This window comes from Acomys russatus, chromosome X (genome assembly GCF_903995435.1).
Source record: "Acomys russatus chromosome X, mAcoRus1.1, whole genome shotgun sequence".
Lineage (NCBI taxonomy): Eukaryota > Metazoa > Chordata > Mammalia > Rodentia > Muridae > Acomys > Acomys russatus.
This window is the reverse complement of record NC_067169.1, coordinates 18588540-18615708: the sequence shown is the minus strand read 5'-3', so window position 1 is coordinate 18615708 and position 27169 is coordinate 18588540. Positions and strand designations below refer to the sequence as shown.

The 27169-nt window shown below is 45.6% G+C and overlaps 1 protein-coding gene across 4 annotated transcripts in view; it reads left to right on the top strand.

Annotated features, from left to right (window-relative positions):
* Positions 1-8580: 8580 nt before the first annotated feature.
* The window catches only part of Gripap1 (GRIP1 associated protein 1), a 32817-nt gene continuing 14228 nt past the window's right edge, over positions 8581-27169 (top strand). The window contains exons 1-14 of one of the 4 annotated variants that reach the window (XM_051142303.1): positions 8581-8642; positions 10997-11063; positions 11209-11270; positions 13194-13220; positions 13960-14067; positions 18579-18729; positions 19626-19810; positions 20007-20054; positions 20646-20677; positions 20778-20825; positions 20959-21058; positions 22869-22946; positions 23156-23248; positions 23940-24074. In XM_051142303.1, coding sequence (XP_050998260.1) covers positions 8601-8642; positions 10997-11063; positions 11209-11270; positions 13194-13220; positions 13960-14067; positions 18579-18729; positions 19626-19810; positions 20007-20054; positions 20646-20677; positions 20778-20825; positions 20959-21058; positions 22869-22946; positions 23156-23248; positions 23940-24074 — 1176 coding nt within the window. In that variant the 5' untranslated portion in view covers positions 8581-8600. The remainder of the gene's footprint in view (positions 8643-10996; positions 11064-11208; positions 11271-13193; positions 13221-13959; positions 14068-18578; positions 18730-19625; positions 19811-20006; positions 20055-20645; positions 20678-20777; positions 20826-20958; positions 21059-22868; positions 22947-23155; positions 23249-23939; positions 24075-27169) is intronic. The other 3 variants (XM_051142305.1, XM_051142306.1, XM_051142307.1) reach the window with 3 other exon arrangements.

Genomic DNA, 27169 nt, shown 5'->3' with positions numbered 1-27169 from the left:
CCTGCAGGAGAGTAAACATGGTACTTAGGCTGAAGCAAGAATGGTAAGGGTCCCACACCAAATCAGACATGGTGCACCATTTCCAGCACTCCTGAGGTTGAGGCAGGGAGATGGTCAGAGTTCAAGGCTAGGCTGTGGTATAGTGTGAGTGAGATTTTTTGTTTGTTTGTTTGTTTTGTTTTTCGAGACAGGGTCTCTCTGTGTAGCCTTGGCCATCCTGGACTCACTTTGTAGACCAGGCTGGCCTCGAACTCACAGTGATTCGCCTGCCTCTGCCTCCCAAGTGCTGGGATTAAAGGCGTGCGCCACCACGCCCAGCTGCGTGAGTGAGATTTTTGTCTCAGGACTTCAGTGGGTAGGTGATAATGGCTCAGCACAGTGTTAAAAGCACTTGCCACCGAACCTGATCATCTTCTATCATTTGAACTCACATAACGGAAGTAGAGAACAACTCCTTGGAGTTGTCTTTTGACATTACACGTGGGCCATGACAAGGTGTTCTCATATAACCCATGCACAATAATACGACAACAAAAAGTAGCCAGCTGGGTAAAACAAATACCAGATCAGAAGGTCAGTTTCCACCTCTAGTACATTGCAAGCCTGAAGCCAGTCTGGGCTGTGTGAGACCTTATCTCAAAAACAGTGATGTTGCCAGGCTGTGGTTGGCACACACCTTTAATCCAAGCACTGGGGAGGCAAAGACAGGTGGATCTCCGAGTTCAAGGCTAGCCTGGTCTACAGAGTAAGTCCAGGACACCCAGGACTACACACACAGAAACCGTATCTCCCAAATCAAAAGAAAAAGGAAGAAAATAAGCCAGGCATGGTGGCACATGCCTGTAATCCCAGCACTCTGGAGACAGAGGCAGGCAAGATCTCTGTGAGTTCAAGACCAGCCTGGTCTACAAAGTGAGTCTAGGACAACCAAGGTTACACCGAGAAACCCTGTCTAGAAAAACCAAACCAAAAAATGCAACAAAACAGTGATGTTATAAAAATAAAATGGGGGGCTAGAGAGATGGCTCAGTGGTTAAGAGTGCCGCCTGCTCTTTCAGAGGTCCTGAGTTCAATTCCCAGCAAACACATGGTGGCTCACAACCCATCTATAATGTGATCTGATGCCCTCTTCTGCAGATAAAGCACTCATATACAATAAATAAATCTTAAAAAATAAATAAAATGGGCTGTAGAAAGATAGCTCAGCTATAAAGAACACTTACTTAGAACCTAGTAGGTTCAATGCCCAGATTCCCAGGCCCTTCATGGTGGCTCGCAAGCATCTGGACCTCTGGTTCCAGGGGATTTGGTGCCCTCTTCTGGCCTTCTAGGGCACTGCATGCACACAGCACACTTGACATCCAAAGCTAAAGAAAAATACACTAAAGAAAAATAGAGATAATTATGAAAATAAAGAACAAAGGCATGCCGGTATATATTTTTCATCCCGATGCTTGAGAAACACAGGCAGATGAATCTCTGTGGGCTCAAGAGGGGAAGGAGGAAAACAAACGGAGCAAGGCATAGGAGCGCACATCTGTAATCTAAGAGCTTGTGCAGCAGCAGTAGGATCACAACTTTGAGGTGAGCATGTTCAACACAGCCAGTTCCAGGCCCCGCTCCTACAGGGCTACATAGCATAGGCTTTGTCTCAAAAACCCCAGAACAACCGATCTATAAAGATCGGTCGAAGCATATGTTTCAAGGTAGAAAAACTCAGCCCCACAGGGCATGTCACCACATTCAGCTTATACAATGCTGGGGATGGAACTCATATATTCCAGGCAAGCATTCTACCAACTGAACCCATAGCCCCAGGTGGGTCTCTCCATTTGGTATAGCCCAGGTTAGCCTCATATTTGATGCCCTGTTGCCACCTCTTTGTGAATGCTACCCTCTTGGAGAGCACAGATCCTAGCATACGTTAGCTACTCCGTCACCCATGTCTGTCTTGTTTTCTGACGTTTAAGCTGGTAATATTTCAAAGCTGAGCTCGTGGCAAATATTCCAAATGTTAGTAACCTTCTGATATGAATTCAAGTGTAGAGATGAGAGGAAGGACAGGATGGAGCCATGAGGAGAAAACAGGGGAACATCAGGAGAAATGAACTGGGCCTAGGAGATGATTTAAAAGCAAGTATTTTTATGATTAAGATGAGATGATAGCCGGGCGTGGTGGCGCACACCTTTGATCCCAGCACTCAGGAAGCAGAGGCAGGTGGATGTCTATGAGTTCAAGGCTAGCCTGGTCAACAAAAGTGAGTCTAGGACAGCAAAGGCTACACAGAGAAACCTTGTTTTGAAAAAAACCAAAAAAGGGGGCTGGAGAGAAGGCTCAGAGGTTAAGAGCACTGTCTGCTCTTCCAGACGTCCTGAGTTCAATTCCCAGCAACCACATGGTGGCTCACAACCATCTACAATGAGATCTGATGCCTTCTTCTGGTGTGTAGGCATTCCATACAGGTAGAGCACTGTATACATAATAAATAAATAAATAAATCTTTAAAAAAAAAACCCACAATACTCAAGCCACTCAAGGCTACAGCTCATAACCAAACCAGACAACAGGATTAGGTAAGTGATCCCTGATAGATGAGAAACAAAGTGAGCATGGTGATTACCCTGCTTCTTTCAAGTGATGTGGCCTAGACACAGGGCATACACTGTATAATACACTCATGTGGGGCCAAAGAGATGGCTCAGAGGGTAGGAAGACTGACTGCTCTTCTAAAGGTCCTGAGTTCAATTCCCAGCAACCACATGGTGGCTCACAGCCATCTATAATAAGATCTGGTGTCCTCTTCTGGCGTGCTGCATACATGTGGACAGAATACTGTATAAATAATAATACATAGGTAAATCTTTTGGGGGGGATTTCAAGACAAGGTTTTTCTGTGTAGCCTTGGCTGTCCTAGACTCGGTTTGTAGACCAGACTGGCCTTGAACTCACAGAGATCTGCCTGCCTCTGCCTCCCGAGTACCGGGATTAAAGACATGCGCCACCACCACCTGGCATAAATAGGTAAATCTTTAAAAAATACACATAGGTGAGGTATCTAGAATATGCAATTTACAAAGATGGAAAGTATAACAGAGGTTACCAGAGGCTGGGAGTTCAGGATGATAGCTTGTTTGAAGGGTACAATTTCTGTTTGGGATACTAAAAGAAAGTTCAGCAGATATATAGTATAGTGGGTATAGCTAAGCATTGCAAATGTACTTAATGTTGCTAAATTTCACCTTCAAAAATGATAAAAATGGTAACTTTTGTTAGAGAAAAGTTTTTTTAAAAAATATTTATTTATTATTATGTATACAGCTGCATGTACACCTGCAGGCCAGAAGAGGGCATTAGATTACATTACTGTGAGCCACCATGTGGTTGCTGAGAATTGAACTCAGGACCTCTGGAAGAGCAGCCAGTGCTCTTAACCTCTGAGCCATCTCTCCAGCCCAGAGGAAAGGTTTTTGAGACAGGATCTCACTATAGCGTTCTAGCTGACCTGGAATTCAGTCTGTAGATGTGGCTAGGCTCAACCTTCCAGATCTACCTGTCTCTGCCTCCCAAGTGATGGAGCTGCATCACTACACACAGCTATTTATTATTTTGTGTATACGAGAATTTGGCTGGCATGTATGTACGTGCACCATATGCATGTTGGGTGCCCTCTGACATCAAAACGACATCAGATCCCCTGGGACTGGAATTCTAGACAGTTGTGAGCTACATGTGGGGCTTGGGACTAAAACCTGGGTTTCTCTATACAGCCCAGGCTATCCTGGAACAAGCTGTCCCGGAACTCAGAGATCTGCTTGCTTCTGCCTCCTGAGTACTGTGATTAAAGGCATACACGACCACGCCCAGCTGAGCAACAGCCTAACAGCTGACCCAACTCTTCCACTCCTGCCCACACAACTTTTTGTTTGTCTCTTGTTGTTTTGTTTTTCTGGTTTTCTGAAACAGGGTTTCTCTGTGTAAACTTGGCTGTCTCTGTCTCCAAAGTGCTGGGATTAAAGGTGTGTCACACACACACATTAAAATTTTTTTTATTTAATTTTATTTTAGCTTGAGGGTGCCAGAGCCATTAGAACTGGAATTACAGACAGTCGTGAGCAGCCATGTGGTGGCTGGGAATTGAACCCAGGTCCTTTAGGAGAGCAGACAGTGCTCCTAACCACTGAGCCATCTCTCCAGCGCCACCCCCAACACACACAGTTTTTATTTTATTTATTTATTTATTTATTTTGGTTTTTTGAGACAGGGTCTCTCTGTATAGCCTTGACTTTCCTGGACTCACTTTGCAGACCAAGCTGGCCTCGAACTCACAGAGATCCACCTGCCTCTGCCTCCCAAGTGCTGGGATTAAAAGCGTGCACCACCACCACCAGGCCACAGTTTTTAAAATGATGAGGCTAGGTCCGCTGGCTCACTTTTGTAGACATTCAGGAGGTTAGCTAGACGGACCTCTGGAGGGTTGAGGTCAACCATAGCTTCAGGATAAAAACCTGTGTCACAACTTTTCCCAACCCTAAGGATTTGTAGGCAGTTAACTGTTGCTAGTGGGGAGGTGATCTTGAGCATAAGCCTCTACCCATCTCTGAGGAGCTTAGGCAGTTCATGATGGCTGGTAGGAGCGAGAGACATTTTCTTCAGTGGTGGCCACAGATAAGAGGCTCTTGATCCTGTAAGTAACTGCCACCCATGGTAAATTTTTTTGGGAGGGGAGTGTCGAGACAGGGTTTCTCTGTGTGGCCCTGGGCTGCCCTGGACTTGCTTTGTACACCAGGCTAGCCTCCAACTCACAGGGACCCACCTGTCTTTGCCCCCTGAGTGCTGGAATTACAGGCGTACACCACCACTGGGCAAAATTGGAGTTTATTAAGAAACGGTTTTAGCCTGGCATGGTGGCACATGCCTTTAATTCCAGCACTTGGGAGGCAGAGGCAGGCAGATCTCTGTGAGTTCGAGGCCAGCCTGGTCTACAGAGTGAGTTCTAGGACAGCCAAGGCTACACAGAGAAACCCTGTCTGGAAAAACCAAAAAACAAACAAACAAACAAAACCCAAAAAGGATACAATAACTGCAAAAAGATATCCGACTGAAAAGGAGTTGGAGATGCCTGATATCCCTTAGCTTAGCATCAAGTAATGGATTTTAGGACTCAGTGAAATTATATTGCTAGAGTGGACACTCTGTAAAACCTAATCCTCCACAATGGGAAAGCCCAGATGGCATGCCCTTCACGAATTCTTCGCTTGTTTGTTTGTTTTGTTTGTTTGTTTGTTTGTCTCTCGAGTGCTGGGATTACAGGCGTGCACCACTGCGCCTGGCACCATTCACTAGACACAAAATGGTGAGGTGGACACCCACACATTGTAAGACATTCCCTTCCTTTGTGTCGGATGCTGAGGTAGGAGACTCTGCTGCTCCATTGGATGAATTAAATGCAGCAGGTTTAATTGGGCCCTGAGGTATCAGGAGCCAGTTGGCAGCACTGAATCGCTAAAGGCAAGGTGACTGTGGTTGTCATAGTGGGCAGCACAGGCAAGGCAATGTCCATGATGGCCCGCCCTGCAATGGGCAGCACAGGCAAAGTGAATTTCATGGTGGCACAGCTCATACGAACCTTTGGTACTGGCTAATCAATCATGCCATGAAATAGATAAACCTATTGCATTTTTGTTGTATCTGTATATGTGGGAAAATTCTCAAACAAATAAAAGGCTACACTGAATAATGGCAAAAGGAAATCCTGGCTTATGAACCAATTTCCAGGCTTGAGCCAATTTTCAGACTCAGAACTCCTTGAATGAAGGGACAGCCAGGTTCCCTGAGGAAAGACCTTGATAAAATACCATAGAATTTTACTGTTAGCCTTTTTCTAGTCTTTCTCCAGAGGGTTACAAGAGTAACTGTACATTGCAGGAAAGGAAACAGTCAGACTTTCTGGGGTCTTTTGGATACTGGTTCTGAACTGATGATGATTCCAGGAGACCCCAAGCAACACTGTGCCCTTCCAGTTAAAGTAGGCACTTATGGAGGTCAGGTGATTAATGGATTTTTTTTTTTTTACTGAAGTCTGACTCACAGTAGGTCCAGTGGGTCTCAGAACTCACCCTGTGGTTATTTTCCCGGTCCTAGAACATATAATTGGGATGGGTATATTTAGAAGTTGGCAAAATTCCCATATTGGTTCTTCAACAAAGAGTGAAGGCTATTATGGTTGGAATCGCTAAATAGAAGCCATTGCTGTTGTCTCTACCAGGGAAAACACTGAATCAAAAGCAGTATTGCAGCCGGGCGTGGTGGTGCACACCTTTAATCCCAGCACTTGGGAGGCAGAGGCAGGTGGATCTCTGTGAGTTCGAGGCCAGCCTGGTCTACAGAGTGAGTCCAGGATACCCTGAGCTACACAGAGAAACCCTGTCTGGAAAAAAAAAGTCTTGGGTGAAGGGGAGATAAACCTATTTTTGTTATGATCCCAAGTGTGGGATGGGAAACAGACTTGTGAGAGAACAGGTGATGCTTATGCACTTAGAAGTTGAAGCACTTCGTGGGGGAGCTTGATTGTTGCCAGCTGAAAAACAACCTTGAACAGACTCTATGTGTATGCATGGATGTATGAATGTATGTGCATATATATATCTCCAAAACAGGAGGTGGGGCTTTGGGGGTCTTGGTATTGTTTGGCTGTTCATTGTTCCACTTTGAGTCACTCCTTGAGAGAACTGCTCCAGCGAAGGCTCCAGGTTCCAGCAGCAACTTTCATTGAATTGCTGGTCTGCTGAAATCCTGCTGACTAAGCAAGGAGAATCGTTCCTAGGAACTGACACCCAGAAGGTTTCATTCTTGTTTTCTTTAATCTCCGTTTCCTCTTGTTAGGCTAGTCGGGTTATAAGGGAGGTGCGCTCATTTAATAAGTTCATAATAAAGTATAATTGTTAAGGAAAGTGAGCCTACATTTGGGTTGGTCTCCAGCAACACACACACACACACACACACACACACAACTGGGCAGTTGTGACCCATGCCTTTAATCCCATCACTGGGGAAGCAGAGGCAGGTGGATCGCTGTGAATTCGTGGCCAGCCTGGTCTACAAAGCAAGTCCAGGAAAGCCAGAGTGGTTACACTGAGAAACCCTGTCTCAAAAAACCAAAACCGAACAACAGCAAAAACCGGTCCCTAAACACATAAAAATATAACTGGGCATGGTGGCGCAGGCAGGGGGATTGCTGTGAGTTCCTAGCCAGCCTGGTCTACAAAGCAAGTCCAGGACAGCCAGGGCTACACAGCGGAACCCTGTATCAACAAACAAACAAACAAACAACCCCCCACGAAAAACCGCATGAAAATATAATCATTTTCATTCATAACAAAAACACAAATTAAGCCATGCCGAAAGAATGGCTGCTAGGCATACGCATACTAGGAAATTCTACCCACTAACAAAAGAAAACGATCTGAATCACAAAAGCCAAAAGGTGAAAAACAAATGGAGATACAAAAAGAGTACATAGTATCTCCTATTCGTAGAAATTCTACAACAGACAAAAGTACAAGGCAGAAAGGTAAACATTGTTTCTCTAGCTGTAGGAGGAGGGGAGAGGGATGGGACCGAGCACAAAAGAACCTTTAACGTGTGATGGAGGTATTCGCCTTGCATTGTGATGACTTAGCTTGTGTCAAAAGTCATAGTATGGTATATCCTTTCAATGACTGCGTTCCTATAGAGAGTATATCATTTAAATTCTTTAAATCACAAGAGTCCTGCTTAAATGTATTTCCCACTGCAGGAAAATAATTTCTAAGAGAAAACAATGGCAGTCCACTGAGCGACCTTTTCTTTTAGATCCGAGATGGTTAGGACGTATTTAAGTATTTGTTTCTGGCGGGTTTGTTTTGGTTTCGGTGTTGGGGATCACAATCAGAACATTGCGCACGGTACCAAACTTTCCTCCCTGGAGCTACTTTTTGTTTTTATTTTTCATGAAGTTTTCTGATACTGCTTTTTATTCACTGCTGTTCTCTATTCTGGGGAATTTTGAGCTTATCAATGACCAGATCTTTTTCCCTTTACATGACATATAGCACCGTGTTAATAAAAATCATTGTCAGATCTTTTTTTAAAAAATGAGGGGTGGGTGGTCAAGGACTTTACACGAGGCGGGATTTCCCTTTGGGGTCACCCGGCGGAGGGCAGGACCAAGACCCCAGGAAGCTTCCGCTTTCATTTCCATGGTTATTAAGTCACTTTCTCTTTAAAGGAGCATCGCGGAAGGGTAATTTTCTGTCGGAGGACTACTTCCCTACTGACGAGTCCACCCGTGATACAGGGATAGCAAAACTTCAGATAGCAATGGGTAATCTATAAATGCTCAAAACCCATATCAGACGACTTACAATTTGGTAGAGAAGCAAAGTAAAATGTGAATGACCTTTAAGCATTATTCCCTTTTCTCCGTCTCTAAAACGCTGAACGTTTGAATTAGATTTTTTCCCCTCCATTCCTGGCCAGTGGTTCGCTCCGACCTTAGCTCAGACAGACCGCAGCAGCTACGCCTGCGCACAAAGCTTGAGGGGGGGTGGGGGGGAGGAACATGGCGCAAGCTCTGTCTGAAGAGGAGTTTCAACGGATGCAGGTGCCACTCGACTTGGGGAAGACCACCGGTCTAGGAGACTGGGGGCGGGGTAGACAGCGGTCGTGCCGTCGGGCTGTAAGGATTTGGTTGGGCTGGGCCTTGAGTATAAGGGGGTGGTCTGGCGAAAGGAAACAGGCTCTGATCGGCGACCCTATTGATATAGAAGATTCTACGTGGGTTCTGAAGGTTGTATTCTGTTAGCGTTGTAGGGAACGTAGAATGTCTTTTAAGTAGGCGATAGCTTTCTCAGGTCGGGGTGGGGGTGAGACACTTGGGTCCATGTGTAGTTCATACCATTAACTGGTGATGATATTAGACTTTGACGGAGGCAGATCCTGCGAAGGAGAAACTATTTTGTCAGGAGAGAAAAGAAGCAAGCATCTGGCTATTTGCGTCATGGGGTGGGGGGGTGGGGTGGGGGAGCTGGTTGGTGATTTGACAGGACAAGACCATGAACTTGGTGGGAGGTGGAAAGTCTGTGGGAGATACCACTAGGCCAGGGGACTAGGGAAAGACCCATCGGTAAAGGGTCTTAAGAGGGAGGGGTATAATTGCATGGCTTGGGGGGATTCCTTTAGACCAGAGGTGAACAACATTCGGAGTGGCTAACACCGTTAACTCATATTAGAGGAAGGATCAGCGGATATAAAAGAATGATACTTGGGGACTTCAGCAAGGGGGCCATCACGGCGTTTTGGGGAGTAGTCTGACCTGCTCCTCGGACCTGTTGAATCTTTTCAGGGGCGTTCTGAGAGGGAATGATAACATTGCACAATGAAAGGACACTTCATAGGAGAGCCTTAGTGAGAAAGACTGTAGGTCGAGGCAGAACTCTTGAGGGAGTAGAAGTAATTCTATTGGCTCAGGAGCTAAGGTGGCCCTGCTTGAGGGAGGGTTAGGGACGGGAGAGTGAGCTCATTGGACCATAAATGGGGAGGACCACTGTAAATTGTAGAAGATTCTGGATAAGTCTAGTTCAACTGGCCCACCCAAGGGTATTTGAGAGACACCCTGAAGGACATAGTATCGCCCCTATTGGATCATGCCTGAAGACATCTTGGGAAAAGTGGGTAGACACTTAAGCAAGGACGATTTAGCCCATTGGGCCTTGTGGAAGGAAACCCCATTGGGCTCTTTTGGAGAGAGCATTGAAGGTGGGTAGAAAGGAATTCCAATTGGCCTAGGATTAGGAGAGATGCTATCTGGGTCCTGGGGAGCACAAGGCGAGAAAGATCCTAAAATAGAGACGCCTTGTAATCTGGAGCAAACCACCGTGATGAGAGAGGAGGAGGCTGGGGCTTTGAGAGGAAGATAAACGTGGAGGGCGGGGTAGGAGACAGTGGGTGGTTCCACGGGCCCTGACCAGGCTGGTAGATAGATGGACTGTTTGCAGTGGCCCATGCTGCACTTTTGCTTACTTCTTCATTTAAAGGTTCTTGTAGAATTTTTGTGAGCCCTACAGGATCTTGAGGAATGGCCCCTGACCCATCTAAGTTAGGAGAGAGAAAAAGCAGATTTTCTTTCCTTGGGAAAGAATTTGGAAAGCGCCCTGTAAAAGGAGCCTCCTAGGTCTAGTCAGGACAGTGTTCAGGGTGTAAAGAGCTCAGCCAAGATTAGTTTATCCTGCATGTATATATAGAGGCACAGGAACACATATGAACAGGAATTTAAATATTCCAATACCATTCTGTCTGCCATTACCCGGCAGCAAACCCTGGTGTGGATTAGTGAGGAAATGGAGGGCTGAGGCTGGTTGTGGTTCTAAATGGAGCTGGACAAGGTGGAGCTGGGGATCGGGCTTTGCTGCCCATTTAAGAATACAGCATACACAGATAGATCTTAAGGGACAACTAAGAAAGTAATTGTGGGGTGGGGGTGGGGGCGGCTGGAGAGATGACTCAGAAGAGCACTGGCTGTTCTTCAAAAGGTCCTGAGTTCAATTCCCAGCAACCACATGGTGACTCACAACCATCTATAATGTGATCTGGTGCCCTCTTCTGGTGTGCAGGCACACATGAGGCAAAATACTGTATAAATAATAAATAAAAGCCGGGTGTGGTGGCGCACGCCTTTAATCCCAGCACTCGGAAGGCAGAGGCAGGTGGATTGCTGTGAGTTCGAGGCCAGCCTGGTCTACAAAGCGAGTCCAGGACAGTCAAGGGTACTCAGAGAGACCCTGCCTCAAAAACCAATGAATAAATAAATAATAAATAAATAAATCTTTAAAAAAAAAAAAAAAAGGAAGTTCCTAGGGGGTACCAAGTCAGTCTTTAGGGCTTAGGGGCTTAGCTGCCTCATGTTGAGGTTGGAACACTTTCCTGATAAATCTTTTTGTTTCTTGGCTCCTCCCAAAGACTCAGCTCCTGGAACTCCGGACAAATAACTACCAGCTTTCAGATGAACTTCGGAAGAATGGTGTTGGTGAGCCAAGAGAGTCTCATTAGAGGGGGTGGCTTTTTTGGGGGGGGACTAGAGGCAAAGGCTTCCCTTTAGAGGCCTGATAAGATGACCCTTCAGTTCCTTGTCCTCCGCCTGAGGCTGAGATTTCCTGCTTTCCCTGCACCAGAACTTGCCAGTCTTCGCCAGAAGGTTGCCTACCTGGATAAGGAGTTCAGTAAAGCTCAAAAGGTACCTCCCTCCACCTACTCATCCCCCCACTGCCTGCTTCCCTTGATCCATCTGACTCATTCACCTCCCAGGGAACACCTACACCGAACCAGACCCAATGATGGTACATGCTGCTTTCCTATAGTCACTTGAAAAACATTTCCCAGAAGTCTCTTCACTTGGCTAATTTCAACCAGTTTTGATCTTGCTGAGTTAATTTTTCTCTGTGTTTCTTTTGAGACAGGATCTTGCTATGTAGCCCAGACTGGCCTTGAACTCTTGATCACCCTGCCTCAGCCACCCATGTGCTGTGATTATAGATGTGTGCTGACATGCCTGACTTTGCTTAATTTATTGATTGATTTTTAATTTATTCCACTATCAGTTGCTTATTCATTTTCATTCATTATTTTTTTTATGGTGCTATAGATCAAACCTAGGCGCTCATGCATGCTAGACAAGTTCTGTATCTTAGTCAAAAGGCTAAAAAGTGATTTTTGTTGTTGTTGTTGTTTATAAGACAGGGTCTCTGGAAGCCTAGGCCTTGTGCTTACTTACTATATAGCTGAAGATGGCCTTGAATTTCTGATCCCTCCCTCCATTCCTCATCCTCCTACCTCCAACTCCCAAGGACTAGGGTTACAGGAGGATGCCCCCACACCTGGCTCTAAGCTGTCTCTACTCCTGTGCTGTATCTCCAACCCTCATTCACTAGCTTTATCTTGAAAAGGGGATCTAGCTGTGTTTCCCAGGCTGGACCCAAATTCCTGGCCTCAAGTTGGCCTCTTTTCCTCAACCTCTTGAATAGCTGGAGCTGTTAGGCATGTATACCACCTGTGGCTTCATTCATTAACTTTTTAATTAGTCAAGTCTATGTGCCTTGAGTCTGCCTCCTGTCTTCCAGTCATTCTGCTTCCTTTTATGCGTCGACCTGTCCTGGTCCTGTTGGTGACATGACACCAAACCTAACTTTCAGAGCCTTTAAAGATAAGGTAGACTATAGCCTAGCATGGCTCCTTAAGATAATCTACATCCTTAGTTTTATCCTCCTTCGTTGCTCTGTCTTCCTGTGTAGTACGTTGTATATAGAACATGCTGTATAAATACTGGTTGGATGAGGGGCTGGAGCTAGGAACCCACATGGCAGCTCACAAATTGGCTGCAACTCCAGTTCCAAGAGTGTATGACGCCCTCTTCTGGTTTCCAAGAGGCACTGAATGCATTCATACACACAAAATAGCAATATACATATATATATATATATATATATATATATATATATATATATATATATATATATATATATATATATTTTAAAGATGAAAGGGGAACTGAAGCCATGAATTGTCCTCTGACTTCCATGTGTAAGCTGCGACACATACGCATATGGGCACAGACACACACAATAATATTGAATCAATAAACAATTAAAAATCCTTGTTGGGTGGATGAATATAGAATTCAGAAAATCTGGCAGTCAGGAAAGTGGAGTTTTTGGTAGGGCTTTGATTTTCAAAGCCTGCCCATATCCTTGGCCACCAAGCAGAGGGATGGAAGCTGGTATGTTACGTGAAAGGGAAACACACTGCTGTGTTGGAACAGATGGAGTGAGGAAGCCACCATTGACTAGCTTGGGAATCCAGTATATAAAGGGTTAAATTCTAAGACAGTCTCTCCTCCCCCCCACTCCCTGAAACTCTCAAGAGCACAGAAGAAAGGGAGACTTTGAATGGCCTTGGGGGCACCAAGGCAACAGCAGTCCCCATCATACGTTGCTCATCTGTTCTGTCCATGGGTTTCCAGTTGTTACGGAAGTTCTCTGTGTTTTCATCCCACAACCCATCATTATCCTCACTCCCCACCTGCCGCAGTAGTCTCCATGTCCCACAGGGGAGGGGGGGTCCATTGCTGTTCACTTTAGCTCTCTTCCACCCTTCCTTTTAGGCACTAAGCAAGAGCAAGAAAGCTCAGGTAAGGGGGCCTTTGGTGGGGTGACTATGTGTGCAAGACTGTCATAGTGGGGACATTTTTGTTTGGTGGCATTGTACTGGCCTTTATCTATGTACACCCATGTGTCTGTAACTTCCTCACTGCTGTGTGTTTCTCTGTCTCTCTTTGTTTTTCGGTGTTCATCTTACGCTCTTTGCATCTCTGTATTTTTCTTTATCGTCACTGAATCTGTGTCTGCCTTCCTGTTTGTTTCCCTATCTGTTTCATCGACTTTCCCTTTGTCTCTCTTCCACCTGTTTTTGTCGTTTTCACTTCTCTTTCGTGTTTTTCCTTTCTCTGCCTGACTTCTTGTGTTTCTCTTTCTCCCATTCCTCTATCTCCCTTACTCCTTGCCTTTCCTAACCCCCTCCCTTCTTTCCTTTCTTTCTGCCTTATTCTTTTCCTCTTGATACCTCTTTCTTCTTATCTCCTTGCCCTTTCTTTTTCCTGACCCACCTCTCATCCCGTGTCTTCCCATCTCCCTCTCACTGCTTCTCTTTCCCGTCATCCCCTTGTCTATATCCATCCCCCTTCCTGTTTCTTCTTCCTTCTTCCCCATGCCTCTTTCTACTATGTCTTTCTGCTTATATATTGCCCCCATTCCTCCTACTCTATATGCTTCCTACCCGATGCCATTCCCCCCCCCTTCTCTCTCCTTCTTTATCTGCCTCCCCATCCTTTCTACCCCTGTTGGAGTCCTGGCCCATGTCTGCCACTGCAGGAAGTGGAGGTCCTGCTGAGTGAAAATGAGATGCTGCAGGCAAAGCTGCACAGCCAGGAGGAGGACTTCCGTTTGCAGAACAGTACACTTATGGCCGAGTTCAGCAAGGTGCTGGTGCCCGGGATAGCCGAGGGGGGCGGGGAACGGGAATGGAATGGTGCACCTGTGTCTGTATGCATGGGCAAGAGTCACCTAAGCTGAGAGCTCAGCAATAGAGGGTGGACAGGGTCTGGCGCTGATTACTGTCCATGGTGCTGAAACAGGCCTACTCTGTTGCTGGGGGAAGTAATTTGACAGGTAGGACCAAACATTTTCATGGAATTTCGGTCCTTTGAGCCCTGAGTTTATTTGGTTCCTAAGTCACTCCTTTTATTCAGTTTAAGTCTCCATTTGTATAATTTTGAGCTGGTGCTATGGAGCCCCAATATATTCTGAGACTTTAAGTAAAGTTCTAATTGCTTAACATGAATGGAAAAGTGTTTGAATTGCTTCCATTTTCTTTTTCTTTCTTTCATCCAACATGAGTCTAGGGTTCCACTTCTTCCAGGTAATTTATCCTGGATTGGCTAAGTCTATCTCCTTACTGATTTTAGTCTCCTGGCTGTTTTTAACCCTACTGGGAAGTTGAGGATTCTGTGATTTATTCTCTTACTAGTCTTCTGTATCCATGGTTGATCCATTTGTGAGTTTACAGTGTCTTTTAAGGAAAAAAAAATATACTATGTTTTTAAAAAAAGATGTTAGCTGGGTATGGTGGGGGACACCTTTAATCCTAGCTCTAGGGAGGCAGAAGTAGGTTGATCTCTGTGAGTTCCAGGCCAGCCTGGTCTACCAATTGATTTTGGACATCTAGCGCTGTTACACAGAGAAACCCTGTCTTGAAAAACCTAAAAAAAAAAAAAAAAGAATATTATTTCCATGGCTCTTCCTGATGAGAATTTACTGCTTTAAAAAGCAAAACCAAAGTAATGTTATCACAATACATGTATGCAATAAGAAATGATCAAAAATAATGCTAAAAATCCCACAAGGGCCTGGGATGTGACTTCACTGGTAGAGTGCCTGAGTCATATGAGTGCGATGCTGGGGCTTTGCTCCCCAGCATCGTACAAACTGCGGTGGGGGCACATGCCTGTTACCTTAGCACTTGGGCAGTAGAGGCAGAAGAAGCAGAAGTTTAAGGTCATTCTCAGTTACATAAAGAGTTCCAGGCCACACTGTGCTACATGAGAAATCAAAGAATAAAGAAAAGGATTTTAAAAGTCAAAACCTCAGCCGGGTGTGGTGGCACACACCTTTAATCCCAGCACTCGGGAGGCAGAGGAAGGAGGATCTCTGTGAGTTCAAGGCCAGCCTGGTCTACAGAGTGAGATCCAGGACAGCCAAGGAAGGCTACACAGAGAGACCCTGTCTCCACAAACCAAAAAAGCAAAATAGAAGGCCTAGATTAAGATCTTGGCTGTATATTTACTGTGTACATTTACTGTGTCACTTTGCCACCTGTTTCTTGATTCCCAAATGTTTACAAATGGAAAATGGTGATGGTAGAAGCACCTTCCCTTCAGGGCTTTTGTGAGGATTTGGTGGGTAAATCTATGTGAGCTACCTAAAGCCTCCTGCATAGTATCAGCTATGGAAGTGTTCACTAATGACATGATCTCATTAGTTCATTTTCCCTCTAAACTATGTCTTGCCCTGTTTGTGGTGATGAAGATCCAACCTGGAAATCGTGCATGCTAAGCATGTGCTCTGTCATTGTGCCATATCCCTATCCTTTTCCATACTAAATATATATATATATATATATATATATATATATATATATATATATATTATTCCAGTGCATGGGGGAGAATAAAAGAAGGTAAAGGAGAAGGATGAGTCTTCTATCCAGGAACTTGGAATGGGGCTCAGTGGAAGAACACTTGCTTAGTATGAATCCTGTTTGTATTGTCCTCTCATTGGCTCTGTTTATACAGCCTTCTGATTGCCTTATTTCTAATTTTCTCTCTTTGGTCCACTCCACTATTCCACAGAAGTTATTCTGACTGCTAGATCTTATCACACCATTACTTTAATACCTTCTGGTATGAAGCCCTCTCCCCCAATTCCTGGAGCTTTCTGGTGCTCTCCTAACTACTGCGGTGCTTTTCTGCACCGCTCTGGGCTTCTCCCATCAGGACTCGATGGTACTTACAGGAAGACCTGATGCTAAGAGCCTGCCAAGAGATTTCTTTTGACAGAGAGAGGGACCTGCTATGTGAAAGGACCTGCTATGTATTTTGTTCTGGAAATAAAGTTGGGAGCTGCAAAGAATGGTCCTAACTCTTGGGTAACTTACCATTATAGAAGGCATTTTGTTTTTGGTCTTTTTGAGACAGGGTTTCTCTGTGTAACAGCTCTGGCTGTCCTGGACTCCTTTTTGTAGACCAGGCTGGCCTCAAACTCACAGAGATCCACCTGCCTCTGCCTCCTGAGTGCTGGGATTATACGCGTGTGCCATCATGCCCGGCAACTATAGAAGACTTTCAATTGCTGTACTAAAACACTGATCAGGACACACCTGGGGAGGAAAGGGTTTAATTTGCTGACAGTTCACAGTCCATCACTTGAGGGACTCTGTAAGGAACTGAGAGTGAGGGCAGGAAGGGAAGTAGAGACCATGGAGAAACACTGCCTATTAGCTCGTTCTCCACGGATCACTCAGCCTGCTTGCTAATGACCCTTGCCAACTAATCCAAGGGTGACACCAGTCACAGTGGCCGGGATACTCCCATGTCAAACATTAATCAAGAAAATGTCCAGCAGACTCAACTATATGCCAAGCTGATACAAACTGATGAGGTTTTGTTTTCCCAGATGAACTTAGCTGGTGTGAAGTTGACAAAAAACCAAACCAAACCAAACCAACAAAAACTGACCAGAACACTTATATTTTATGGGTGGGATGAAGAGAAATAATAATAGCGACAGTTTACTAATGCTATTTCTTTTATATCTGTTCCCATTTGAATCGCTCTACACTATTCATTCAGTTCTTGCAGTGTAATTATGAGATATTTTTAGTGTCCTTTTTTAATGGATGGGGAAAACTGAGTGCCAGGGAAGTGAAGTAATTTGCTCCAAGATCACCCAGCTAATTAATGGTAGAGTAGGAACTCATATTCAAGCAATCTAGTTTCAGGCTCTGTTTTATGACTCCATGTTACAAAACAAAATTTGGTCAGGCATGGTGGTGGTGCATGCCTGTAATCCCAGCATCTAGAAGACTGAGGTAAGAAGGTTTTGAGTTCAATATAAGCCTGAGCTACATGGTGAGATTCTGTCTTTTAAAAATCCCCAAAACTGGGCTGGAGAGATGGCTCAGTGGTTAAGAGCGCTGCCTGCTCTTCCAAAGGTCGTGAGTTCAATTCCCAGCAACCACATGGTGGCTCATAACCATCTGTAATGTGATATGGTGCTCTCTTCTGCCTTGCAGGAGTACATGCAAGCAGAGCACTGTATACCTAATAATAATAAATAAATAAATCTTTAAAAAAAAAATCCCCAAAACTAAAAAAACAGGAAAAAAGGGGAAAAAAACAAAAAAACAAAAAAAACAATCCCACACACAAGCCCATAAAATAAAAAATTTAAAAACCAACAAATAAATTAATTGTGAAGGCCAGGCATGGTGGTGCACGCCTTTTATCCCAGCATTTGGGAGGCAGAGGCAGGTGGATTGCTGTGAGTTCCAGGCCAGCCTGGTCTGCAAAGTGAGTCTAGGACAGCCAGGGCTATACAGAGATATCCTGTCTCAAAAAACCAACAAGACAAAACAAAACAAAATTAATTGTCATTAGTACTAGGTCAAAAATAAGTGAACAGAGAATGCCATGGTAAAATCTGGAATTTTTGTTTTGGGTAATCCTACCTTAAAGATGACATCTGAGTAGAGCATAAAAATCAGTCAGGTGAAAAAAAATGGTTGAAAGAAATGATGCTATATCCTAGGCAGTAATTTTTTTTTTTTTTTTTTTTGTGGGCCTCAGTAGTCTGATCTGAACATGAACACAGGGGACTCTCTTGCAAAACCATTGTTTTAACCAGGAGGTGAATGAACTTTGGGCCGGCTGAATTTTATTTTCTTGGGGTACCTCTTCAAAGCTAAAGGCTGGAAATATAAGAACTGTAAGCTGTGTTTACTCTGGAAATGTCTTCTTACAAGCTCTCTCTGATGCCCGGGTCGAGAGGGAGCTGTCTTTGGACCTGGGGATCTAGGACATTTTTCTACAGCTGGAGGAGTGTGTGTTTTTGTTACACTGGGGCTGTCCATGATCCTAACAGCTACCATAGCAGCCTGAGGCCTTTGCATTTGAGAGGCTGGGAGTTGTGAAAGGGAAGGTTGTCCTCAGTATTCTCGCCCCCTTTGGCTTTGCTACTTACCAGATGTGTAGATTGGAAATTGTTTACTATCTCCATGGCTTGTTGTCCTTCTCCAGAAGTGGAAGAGCGGCTGTGGTGTAGGGTTCTTGTGGGGATTTAATGAAGTCTACACTGAGTGGCCATGTGTTCTTCGAGTTTTGGCGGCTGTTGTTCTGACGTGCTGTTCCCTCTCTCATCTCTCTCCCCCTGCTCAGCTCTGCAGCCAGCTGGAACAGCTGGAGCTGGAGAACCAGCAACTGAAGAAAGGAGCTGCTGGAGAGGGGGATGTTCAAGGTGGAGCGCATGTGGATGGAGAGCTGCTGCGGCTGCAGGCAGAGAACACGGCCCTGCAGAAGAACATGGCAGGTGTGTGGGGGCCTTCCTGGCGTGATAGAGACCTCAGGTCTTGAGCAGAGAGAGGATGGGTATAGTCCTCTTCTTATGGGAGGGAGAAGACATTTCAGAATGCGACTTGGCCTTGCCTGAACGAGTGTGTGGTTTTTGCATTTTGGAAGGCGTTTTACCACTCTGAGTCTAAACTTGCTCATCCACCCAGTACACCGGAATATCTATGCCAGGAAGATGGAGCAATTAAGAGGTTTCATTCTGCATCAGTTTTGTATGTCATGCATACCAAGTAGTAGAGAACGGCAGAATGGACGTTGGAAAGGAGATGTTTGTTTGTTTATTTATTTATTTGTTTATTTATTTGGTATTTTTGTGTGTGTGAGACAGGGTTTCTCTGTGTAGCCTTGGCTGTCCTAGACTCACTTTGTAGACCAGGCTGGCCTCGAACTCACAGCGATCCACCTGCCTCTGCCTCCCGAGTGCTGGGATTAAAGGTGTGCACCATTACGCCCGGCTGGAAAGGAGATGTTGACTGAGCAGAACTAGAACATTGGGAAGGTTCTGATCCCACATTGTAAATAGGGGCTGGGATGAAGTCAGAAAGACAGCTTGGTAGAGTGTGAGATGGTCCTGACACTTTGATAAGCTACTTTAATAAGTAGCTGGGACTTAGGTGGTAGTGGGTGCTAGTTCCGTGGTCAGGAATGAGGCCAGGTATACTGTGAATAGGAATTAGGTTATATATGTAAACATGGTATGCAACATGGTAGATAGGATTTTTGAGGTTGGTGGGGCACAGGGGAAGGTCCTGTGCACCATGAGAGGCTAAAGTTCTCATGGTTCTCCCTGTATCTGAGATGTGACAAGGCACTTCAGAGACGATGTCACTCATCATCTGCTCTTGTTCTGCTCAGCTCTGCAGGAGCGCTACGGGAAGGAGACTGTGAGGCCCTCCACTGCCAGTGAGGGCCAAGGGGATCCCCCAGGAGATACACTCCCTGCTGCCCTGGCCCCCATGCCATTGGCAGAAGTGGAGCTGAAATGGGAAATGGAGAAAGAAGAAAAGAAATTACTCTGGGAGCAGCTGCAAGGCTTAGAGGTAAATCTGCGTCTCTTGGGACTGGGATGCCGGGAGACAACACTCGCCCTACTCCTGCCTGTGGGCCCATGGAGATGTCTGTGACATCACCATCTCACGGGCTAAGGGGAGGCAGGGCAGGCAAAATTAGAGGCCTTCCTCCATCCTTGCTGATAACAACTCCATCCCTTATCTTCCTCCCCCCTACCACCCGCAGAGCTCAAAGCAAGCTGAAACCTCCAGACTACAGGAGGAACTTGCTAAGGTGGGGTTTGCCGCTGCCTGGCTTTCTCCCGACAGCAGAGGAGCCTTAGGCCTCCTCAGTGCTTCAGATGATCATGTGTGAAATAGAGGCTCCCAAAGCTCAGAGTTGCTAACATGGTCCCAATCTACCGTGTGCATGGCCAGGCCCCAGCCCTTCTGTTTCCTCGCAGCTTTGCCAAGTCATCCATATAAGAATGCCTTTAGAACTGGGGGCCCAGTGCTGAGACAACCAATCAGGATCCTGCTTTTCAGGCCTCCCAGCCTAGCCATTTCTGTAATGTGGCCATTGGTACCACTTTGGGAGCATAAATAATGGCCTTCGTGAGTCCAAGGGAGCTAGCTGGAGATGATGTTGCTGGTGCTGCTGACAACTGAGCCATCAAATTGATTAAGTCTTCTGAGTCTCAGTTTACCCACTTGTAAAATCAGTAGTTCTCACTTCTCAAGAATATCCTGAGGATATCTTAAGTAAAACCCGACTTGTAGGAAGGTCTCAGTATAAAGTGTCTATAAATGTTGTTATTGTTTATTTTATTTTGTCAATATTCTCATTGTTATTATTTGTCTATACTCCTCCTTCTTTCTCCATCAGCTCTCTGATAAATTGAAAAAGAAACAGGAAAGGTATACTTCTCTTTTCCAGGGGTTTGGGGGGGCCTAGAGAGAGAGAGAGGGGGGTTGGCTTGTGGAAATGACATATCTATGTCTGTCTTTCTGTGCCCAGTTTTTGCCGTCTGCAGACAGAGAAGGAAACACTGTTCAATGACAGCAGGTAACTCCTAGGATTGTCAGTAGTGGAAAAACAGGGACTGTGCCCAGCCAAATTAACCAAAGACCCCAGGGGCAGAGATGGGAGAATGAGCCTCAAGCCATACCTAATGTACCCTTATCCCTGTCACCCCTAGAAACAAAATTGAAGAATTACAACAGCGGAAGGAAGCTGATCTGAAAGCCCAGCTGGCTCGCACCCAAAAGCTGCAGCAGGAACTTGAGGCTGCCAATCAGGTGATGGGGGCTGGATCCCACGATCCCTGGAGTGGAGAACCGGGGCTGGCAGTCTGGGGAGGTATATGGTCGTTAGAGACTGATTGGGATGTCTGAGATTCAGAAGTACAGCAACATGACAAGTGTGTGTATGCACTCCTAGGAGTTAGAAAGGGAACTCGGAAACCTGAGATCCCTAGGAGTTGGGTTAATTTCCATGAATCAGAGACTTTGGTTGTGCACCATCAGCCTGTAGGAATCCGAACTCTCATTGAGGTCTGAGACCAGGAAGTAGGGTGAATGCAGCCAGGTGGTGGTTGACGCCTACACCTTTGACCCCTACACTGGGCAGGCAGAGAAGGCAGATATCTGTGAGTTTGAGGCCAGCCTGGCCTGGTTCCCAGACAGCCAGGGATGTTGTACAGAGAAACCCTGTCTTAGGTGGGGGGGGGGGTAGGGGGGGGGGGGGCAACTGGGTGATGCTGAGACCTTTAAAAGCTACCATATCTCCAGGCAGTGGTGGCGCATGCCTTTAACTCCAGCACTTGGGAGGTGGATCTCTGTGAGTTCAAGGCCAGCCTGGTTTACAAAGAGAGCTCCAGGACAGCCAAGGCTACACAGAGAAACCCTATCTTGAAAAACCAGAAAAAAAAAAAAAGCTATCATATCGTCTGGGTGTAGTGGCACAGGTCTTTAGTCCCAGCAGCCCAGTAGCCCAGCAGCCCAGCATTTGGGAGGCAGAGGCAGGTGAACCTCTGTGAGTCTGAGGCCAGCCAAAGGTACATAATGAGACCCTGTTTCAGCAATAATAATAATAATAATAATAATAATAATAATAATAATAATACATCAAAAAGCTGTGATATCAGTACATTTGAGGCTTCTAGGAGTCAAAGGTATGATGAGGGTTTAGTAGATGCTGGGTTTTCAAATATGGGTCAGTTGGAGCTGGAGGCAGAGTACAGTTGAGACCTTCAGGGTCTGGAAAGTTGTTTTGGCTCTGTGATATTTGGGAAGTGAGTTCATGTAGGATGACGGGGCCTGAGGTCCTTAGTGGTAGTGAAAAGCTGAGATCGTCAAAGGCTGGAACAGAAGCTGCATAGTTATGCAGTTCCTGAGGATCGGGGCTGGATGACTTAAAACCTCTGGGTTTCTCCTAAGAGGAAGCCAGTCTGAGGTTTCTCGGAATTCAAAATATGGTAGCTTGTGGGAGCAAAGCCTCTAGAACATTGCAATGTGAGGGCTGGGACGAAGTCCGGGAGAAAGCCCCAGGAGCTTCTGGTAATCTAGGTCTGAAGATTCCCAGAGACAGGAATCCCGAGTGGCTGCCGTGGAGTTGGGTCGCTCTGAGGTCTCTTCAGGAGCTGGAAACTAGGAGGTTGTGCATTTGAGATATCCTAGGTCTGGGACTAGGAGTTTGTGTGAACTAAGGCTTCTGAACTTGGGACCTGGGATTTAAGTATGTCAACATGTCCCGGTAGTTGGGGGATGGATAAAGTTACAGTTCAGGGGTGGGGGTGGGACAAAAATCCCAGGGCTCCCAAGCTGGAATCTGGGTGAGTATGAGCTCCTAAGAAGTTAGGTTCAGGACTGTAGGTGTGTCTGAAATGTTCAAAAGCTGGAACAGAGGGGGTGAATGTGTTTGAGAGCTCTGTGTGTAATTACCTGGAGTGTGCGTGTGGGGAGTGGACTTGAGGCCCCTGACTGCTGGTCCAAGACTTACGGATGCTGAGAACATGCTTCTAGGTGGTTGTAGGAGTTTGTATAGCTCTGTGCACCCAGGGAAGGAGGGGGTCTGGAATGAGGTCACCTAACTTCCCTGTTCCCACAGAGCTTGGCGGAGCTAAGAAATCAGCGACAGGGGGAACGCCTGGAGCATGCAGCTGCATTGCGGGCCCTACAAGATCGGGTATGCTGTACTTGGTGGGCTTGGGAGCTGGGATTGAGGGTGGCAACAGGCTAAGTTGGTAGTTTACAGGCAAGCATGGCCCAAGGGGTCTTGCTTTTCCTAGTCTTGGTTTGTGTGTCTGTGCGTCTGTCTCCTTTCTTTCTTGGCTGCGGGTAGGTCCTGTCTCTCTGTTCTGGACCTGCTCTCACCTGTCATGGGGGTGGGGCCAGGTGTCCCTCCAGAGTGCAGATGCGCAGGAACAAGTGGATGGGCTATTGACTGAGAACAATGCCTTGAGGACTAGCTTGGCTGCTCTGGAGCAGGTACAGGATACCTGGGAGTCCTCGCTGATGTCCCCCCTGCCGTTTCATTTACTTCTGCTTTTGGTCCATATCTGCCCAGAGTGGTCTGGACCACATACTCTCCCGTGGCCTGTGCTTCTGTTCCTCCTTTCTGTTGGCTTCCAGCCTTCTTCGTCCTCCATTCTTGCTTTTCTAGTTTCTCTATGAGAAAGTGCATGAAATGTAATCATCTTAAGTGTGTACTCAGTGAATCGAATGTGTCATCTGTCTCTTCATGACCCTTTATAACTCCATGTAGCTACTTTCCAGAACAAGATACAGAGCTTTTTTTTTTTTTTCAGTACATTCGAAGATCTTTTTACCATTCCTGTCAGCATATCCCTGCAAGTAGCCAGTATTGGGACCTTTAGCAACATAGAGCCATGTGGCTTGTTCTTTAACTTTCTATAAGCGGAATTGATGCTCCTCTGTCCTTCCCTGCTTTCTGGTACCTCTGTCTGTGCGGTTTACGCATATGTTGTATGGCTTCTTTTATCACTGCACAGTATTGTGTTGCGCGAATACGTACTGCCCTCCCTGCTTTGCTGTTGTAACTTTTCTGTTCTACCCCTCTTTATACTTCTCTCTCTATCCCCCTGAACTGGGAGGTCTAGGGCTTCCTGGGCCTTTGGGCTCCCTGCATTCCATTGCCCACCATTACCACTTTGTCCAGATCCAGACAACAAACACACAAGAACTGAATACGCTTCGGGAACAGACTGCTGAACTGGCAGCTGAGCTACAGCATCGGCAGGCCGAATACGAAGATCTTATGGGACAGAAAGATGACCTCAACTCCCAGCTCCAGGTGAGGCTTCCTCTGACCTGTCTTGTAGTTTTTTTTAGGAGTAGTGCAGTGCACTGCCCTTGAAGAATGGTGAGATGACTTTGGAGTCAGGAAGACCTGGATTCCTGGCTGGCTTCTTCTTCTTCTTCTTCTTCTTCTTCTTCTTCTTCTTCTTCTTCTTCTTCTTCGTCTCTTCTTCTTCTTCTTCTTCTTCTTCTTCTTCTTCTTCTTCTTCTTCTTCTTCTTCTTTGGTTTTTGGTTTTTTTCGAGACAGGGTCTCTCCTGGCTGGCTTCTTAACATCCTACCTACTACCTATATGTTTTGACATGGGTAATTTTCCTTCCGCAAAACTGAGCCTCCTCGGTTAATCAGAGTATCCATTCTGGTATCATAATGGACGGACTGAATGTCTCTCATACATAATGCTTGTGTTTGCTTCAGATTTTGTCTCATTTGGGAAAATTTACATAAGCTTACTTAGATATTTTGGGAATGAAATCTAAACATGCCTTATACATATAGCCTGAAGGTAATTTTATAAATAGTGTTTTAGTACTCCTGCATTTTTTGAGACAAAGTAGAGCTTTCTATGTATCCCTGTTTGTCCTGGTACTTGCTACGTAGACTAAGCTGGCTACCACTCCTGGGACTATCATTGGTGGTCAGGTTTCTAATTTCCATATGTGGCATTATGTGCATACTCAAAAAAATCAGATTTGAGCCAGGCTTGGTGGCGCATGCCTTTAGTCTCAGCACTAGGGAGGCAAAAGCAGGTGGATCTCTGTGAGTTTGAGGCCAGCCTGGTCTACAAAGTGAGTCCAGGACAGCCAAGGCTACACAGAGAAACCCTGTCTCGAAAAAACAGGAAAAAAAATCTGATTTTAAGCCAGATATCCTGGTGTATGCCTATAAGCCTAGCAGTCAGGTAGCTGAAGCAGGAGGATTCCTCTAAGCTCTAGGCCAGTCTTGGTTGAAGAGTGACTAGTAGGCCATCCAAGGTTACCATAGTAAGACCTTGTCTGAAAGAAACAAAAGAGTTTCAGACTTTGGTTTTTAGGATAAAGAAAGTTTAGCCTGGATAAATTAGAATAATACTGGATTAAGAAAGAAAATTGCGGGGCTGGAGAGATGCCTCAGAGGTTAAGAGCACTGTATGTTCTTCAAAAGGTCCTGAGTTCAATTTCCAGCATCCACATGGTGGCTCACAACCATCTACAGTGAGATCTGGTGTCCTCTTCTGGCATGCAGGTGTACATGCAGGCAAAACACTATACATAATAAATAAATAAATCTTTTTTTAAAAAAGGAAGAAAGAAAAGAGGGCCCGGGAAAGTCAATGGTGGCATATACCTTTAATTTCAGCACTAGGGGGGCAGAGGAAGATGGATCTCTAAGAGTTTGAGGCCAGCCTGGTCTATAAAGTAAGTCTAGGACAGCCAAGGCTACACAGAGAAACTCTGCCTTGAAAACACACACACACAAAGAAAGAAAGAAAGAAAGAAGGAAGGAAAAAAGGCCTGGCGGTGGTGGCGCATGCCTTTAATCCCAGCACAGAGGCAGGTGGATCTCTGTGAGTTCGAGGCCAGCCTGGCCTACAAAGAGAGTCCAGGACAGTCAAGGCTACACTGACTAACCCTGTCTTGAAAAACCAAAAAAAAAAAAAAAAAAAAATCAAAAACAAAAAAGAAAGAAAGAAAAGCTAGACATAGTGGTGCATGCCTTTAATCCCAGCACTTGAGAGGCAGAGAAAGGCAGATCTCTGAGTTCAAGGCCAGCCTAAGTTTGCATAGTGAGTTCTAGGATAGCTAGAGCTACATAGTGAAACCTTGTCTCAAAAAACAAAAGCAAAACGTTTAGGACTGGTGATATAGCTTAATTAACAGTACTTATGAAGCATGCAAGGAAGATACCCAGTGTCCCAGTGTCCCCCTCTGGGCTTTGCATATATATATGTACCCAGGCACAGAAAGGATTCATAACACACACACACACACACACACACACACACACACACACACACACACGTAGTTTTCTATTATGGTGGCACTCAGTAGTAGTTTAAGGCCACCATAGGCTACATAGTGAGACCTTGTCTCAAAAAGAAAAACAAACACCAAGTAGGTTCTTCAGGGATGAATTGCCACGGACCGGCTCAGTCGGGGATAGGTCCTTGGGAACAGGAGTTTTTAAAGTGTTGTTGAACAGAAGATAAGGCTAGTAACACTCAGATGCAAACTCAATCTTGTGTCGCTCTCTTTGTCCCTAGCCTTTATCTTCTGTCACTGACACTTCAGAAACTCTCATTCCCAAGGGCCTATCCCCGACTGAGCCAGTCCGTGGCAATGAATAACAGTAACAGTGGATTCTTTTTGTCATTGTTGTTTTTATTATTTGAGAAGGTTTTTGTTTTTGTTTTGTTTTTTGGTTTTTCAAGACAGTGTTTCTCTGTGTAGCCTTGACTGTCCTGGACTCATTTTGTAGACCAGGCTGGCCTCGAACTCACAGCGATCCACCTGCCTCTGCCTCCTGAGTGCTGGGATTAAAGGTGTGCGTCACCACTGCCAGCATTGAGAAGGTTTGTTATGTATTCCTGGCTGGCCTGGTGCTCATGTGTGGCCCAGGCTAGCCTCAAACTCATGGCAGTCATCCTGTCTCGGCCTCCCAAGAGCTGCTATTGTGGCCATGAGGCACCACATCTGTCCTGGATTAATGATATTCAGTCACCAGTGGCTTAGTTTCTTTCTCCCTTGCTATTTTACAGCTCTAACACAGACTTGTATCCTTGGCTTCCGGGTTAGTTGTTGAAACTGTTTCCCTTTCATATTTACATTGTATGTAGAAGGAAAGTGGAAAGAGCACTTTCCTGTCTTTTGAGAACATACTCTGCTGAGGATGGTGGTTCATGCTTGTAATCTCAGCACTCAGAAAGCTCGGACAGGGCTTGAGAGGTGGCTTAGTAGTTGAGAGCACTGGCTTCTCTTGTAAAGGACCCGGGTTCAATTCCCACCACCCACATGGCAGCTCACAACTGTCTGTCACTCCAGTTCCGGAGCATCTGATGCCCTCTTCTGGCCTCCTCAAGCACCACACATTAAAGAATAGCCGAGCATGGTGG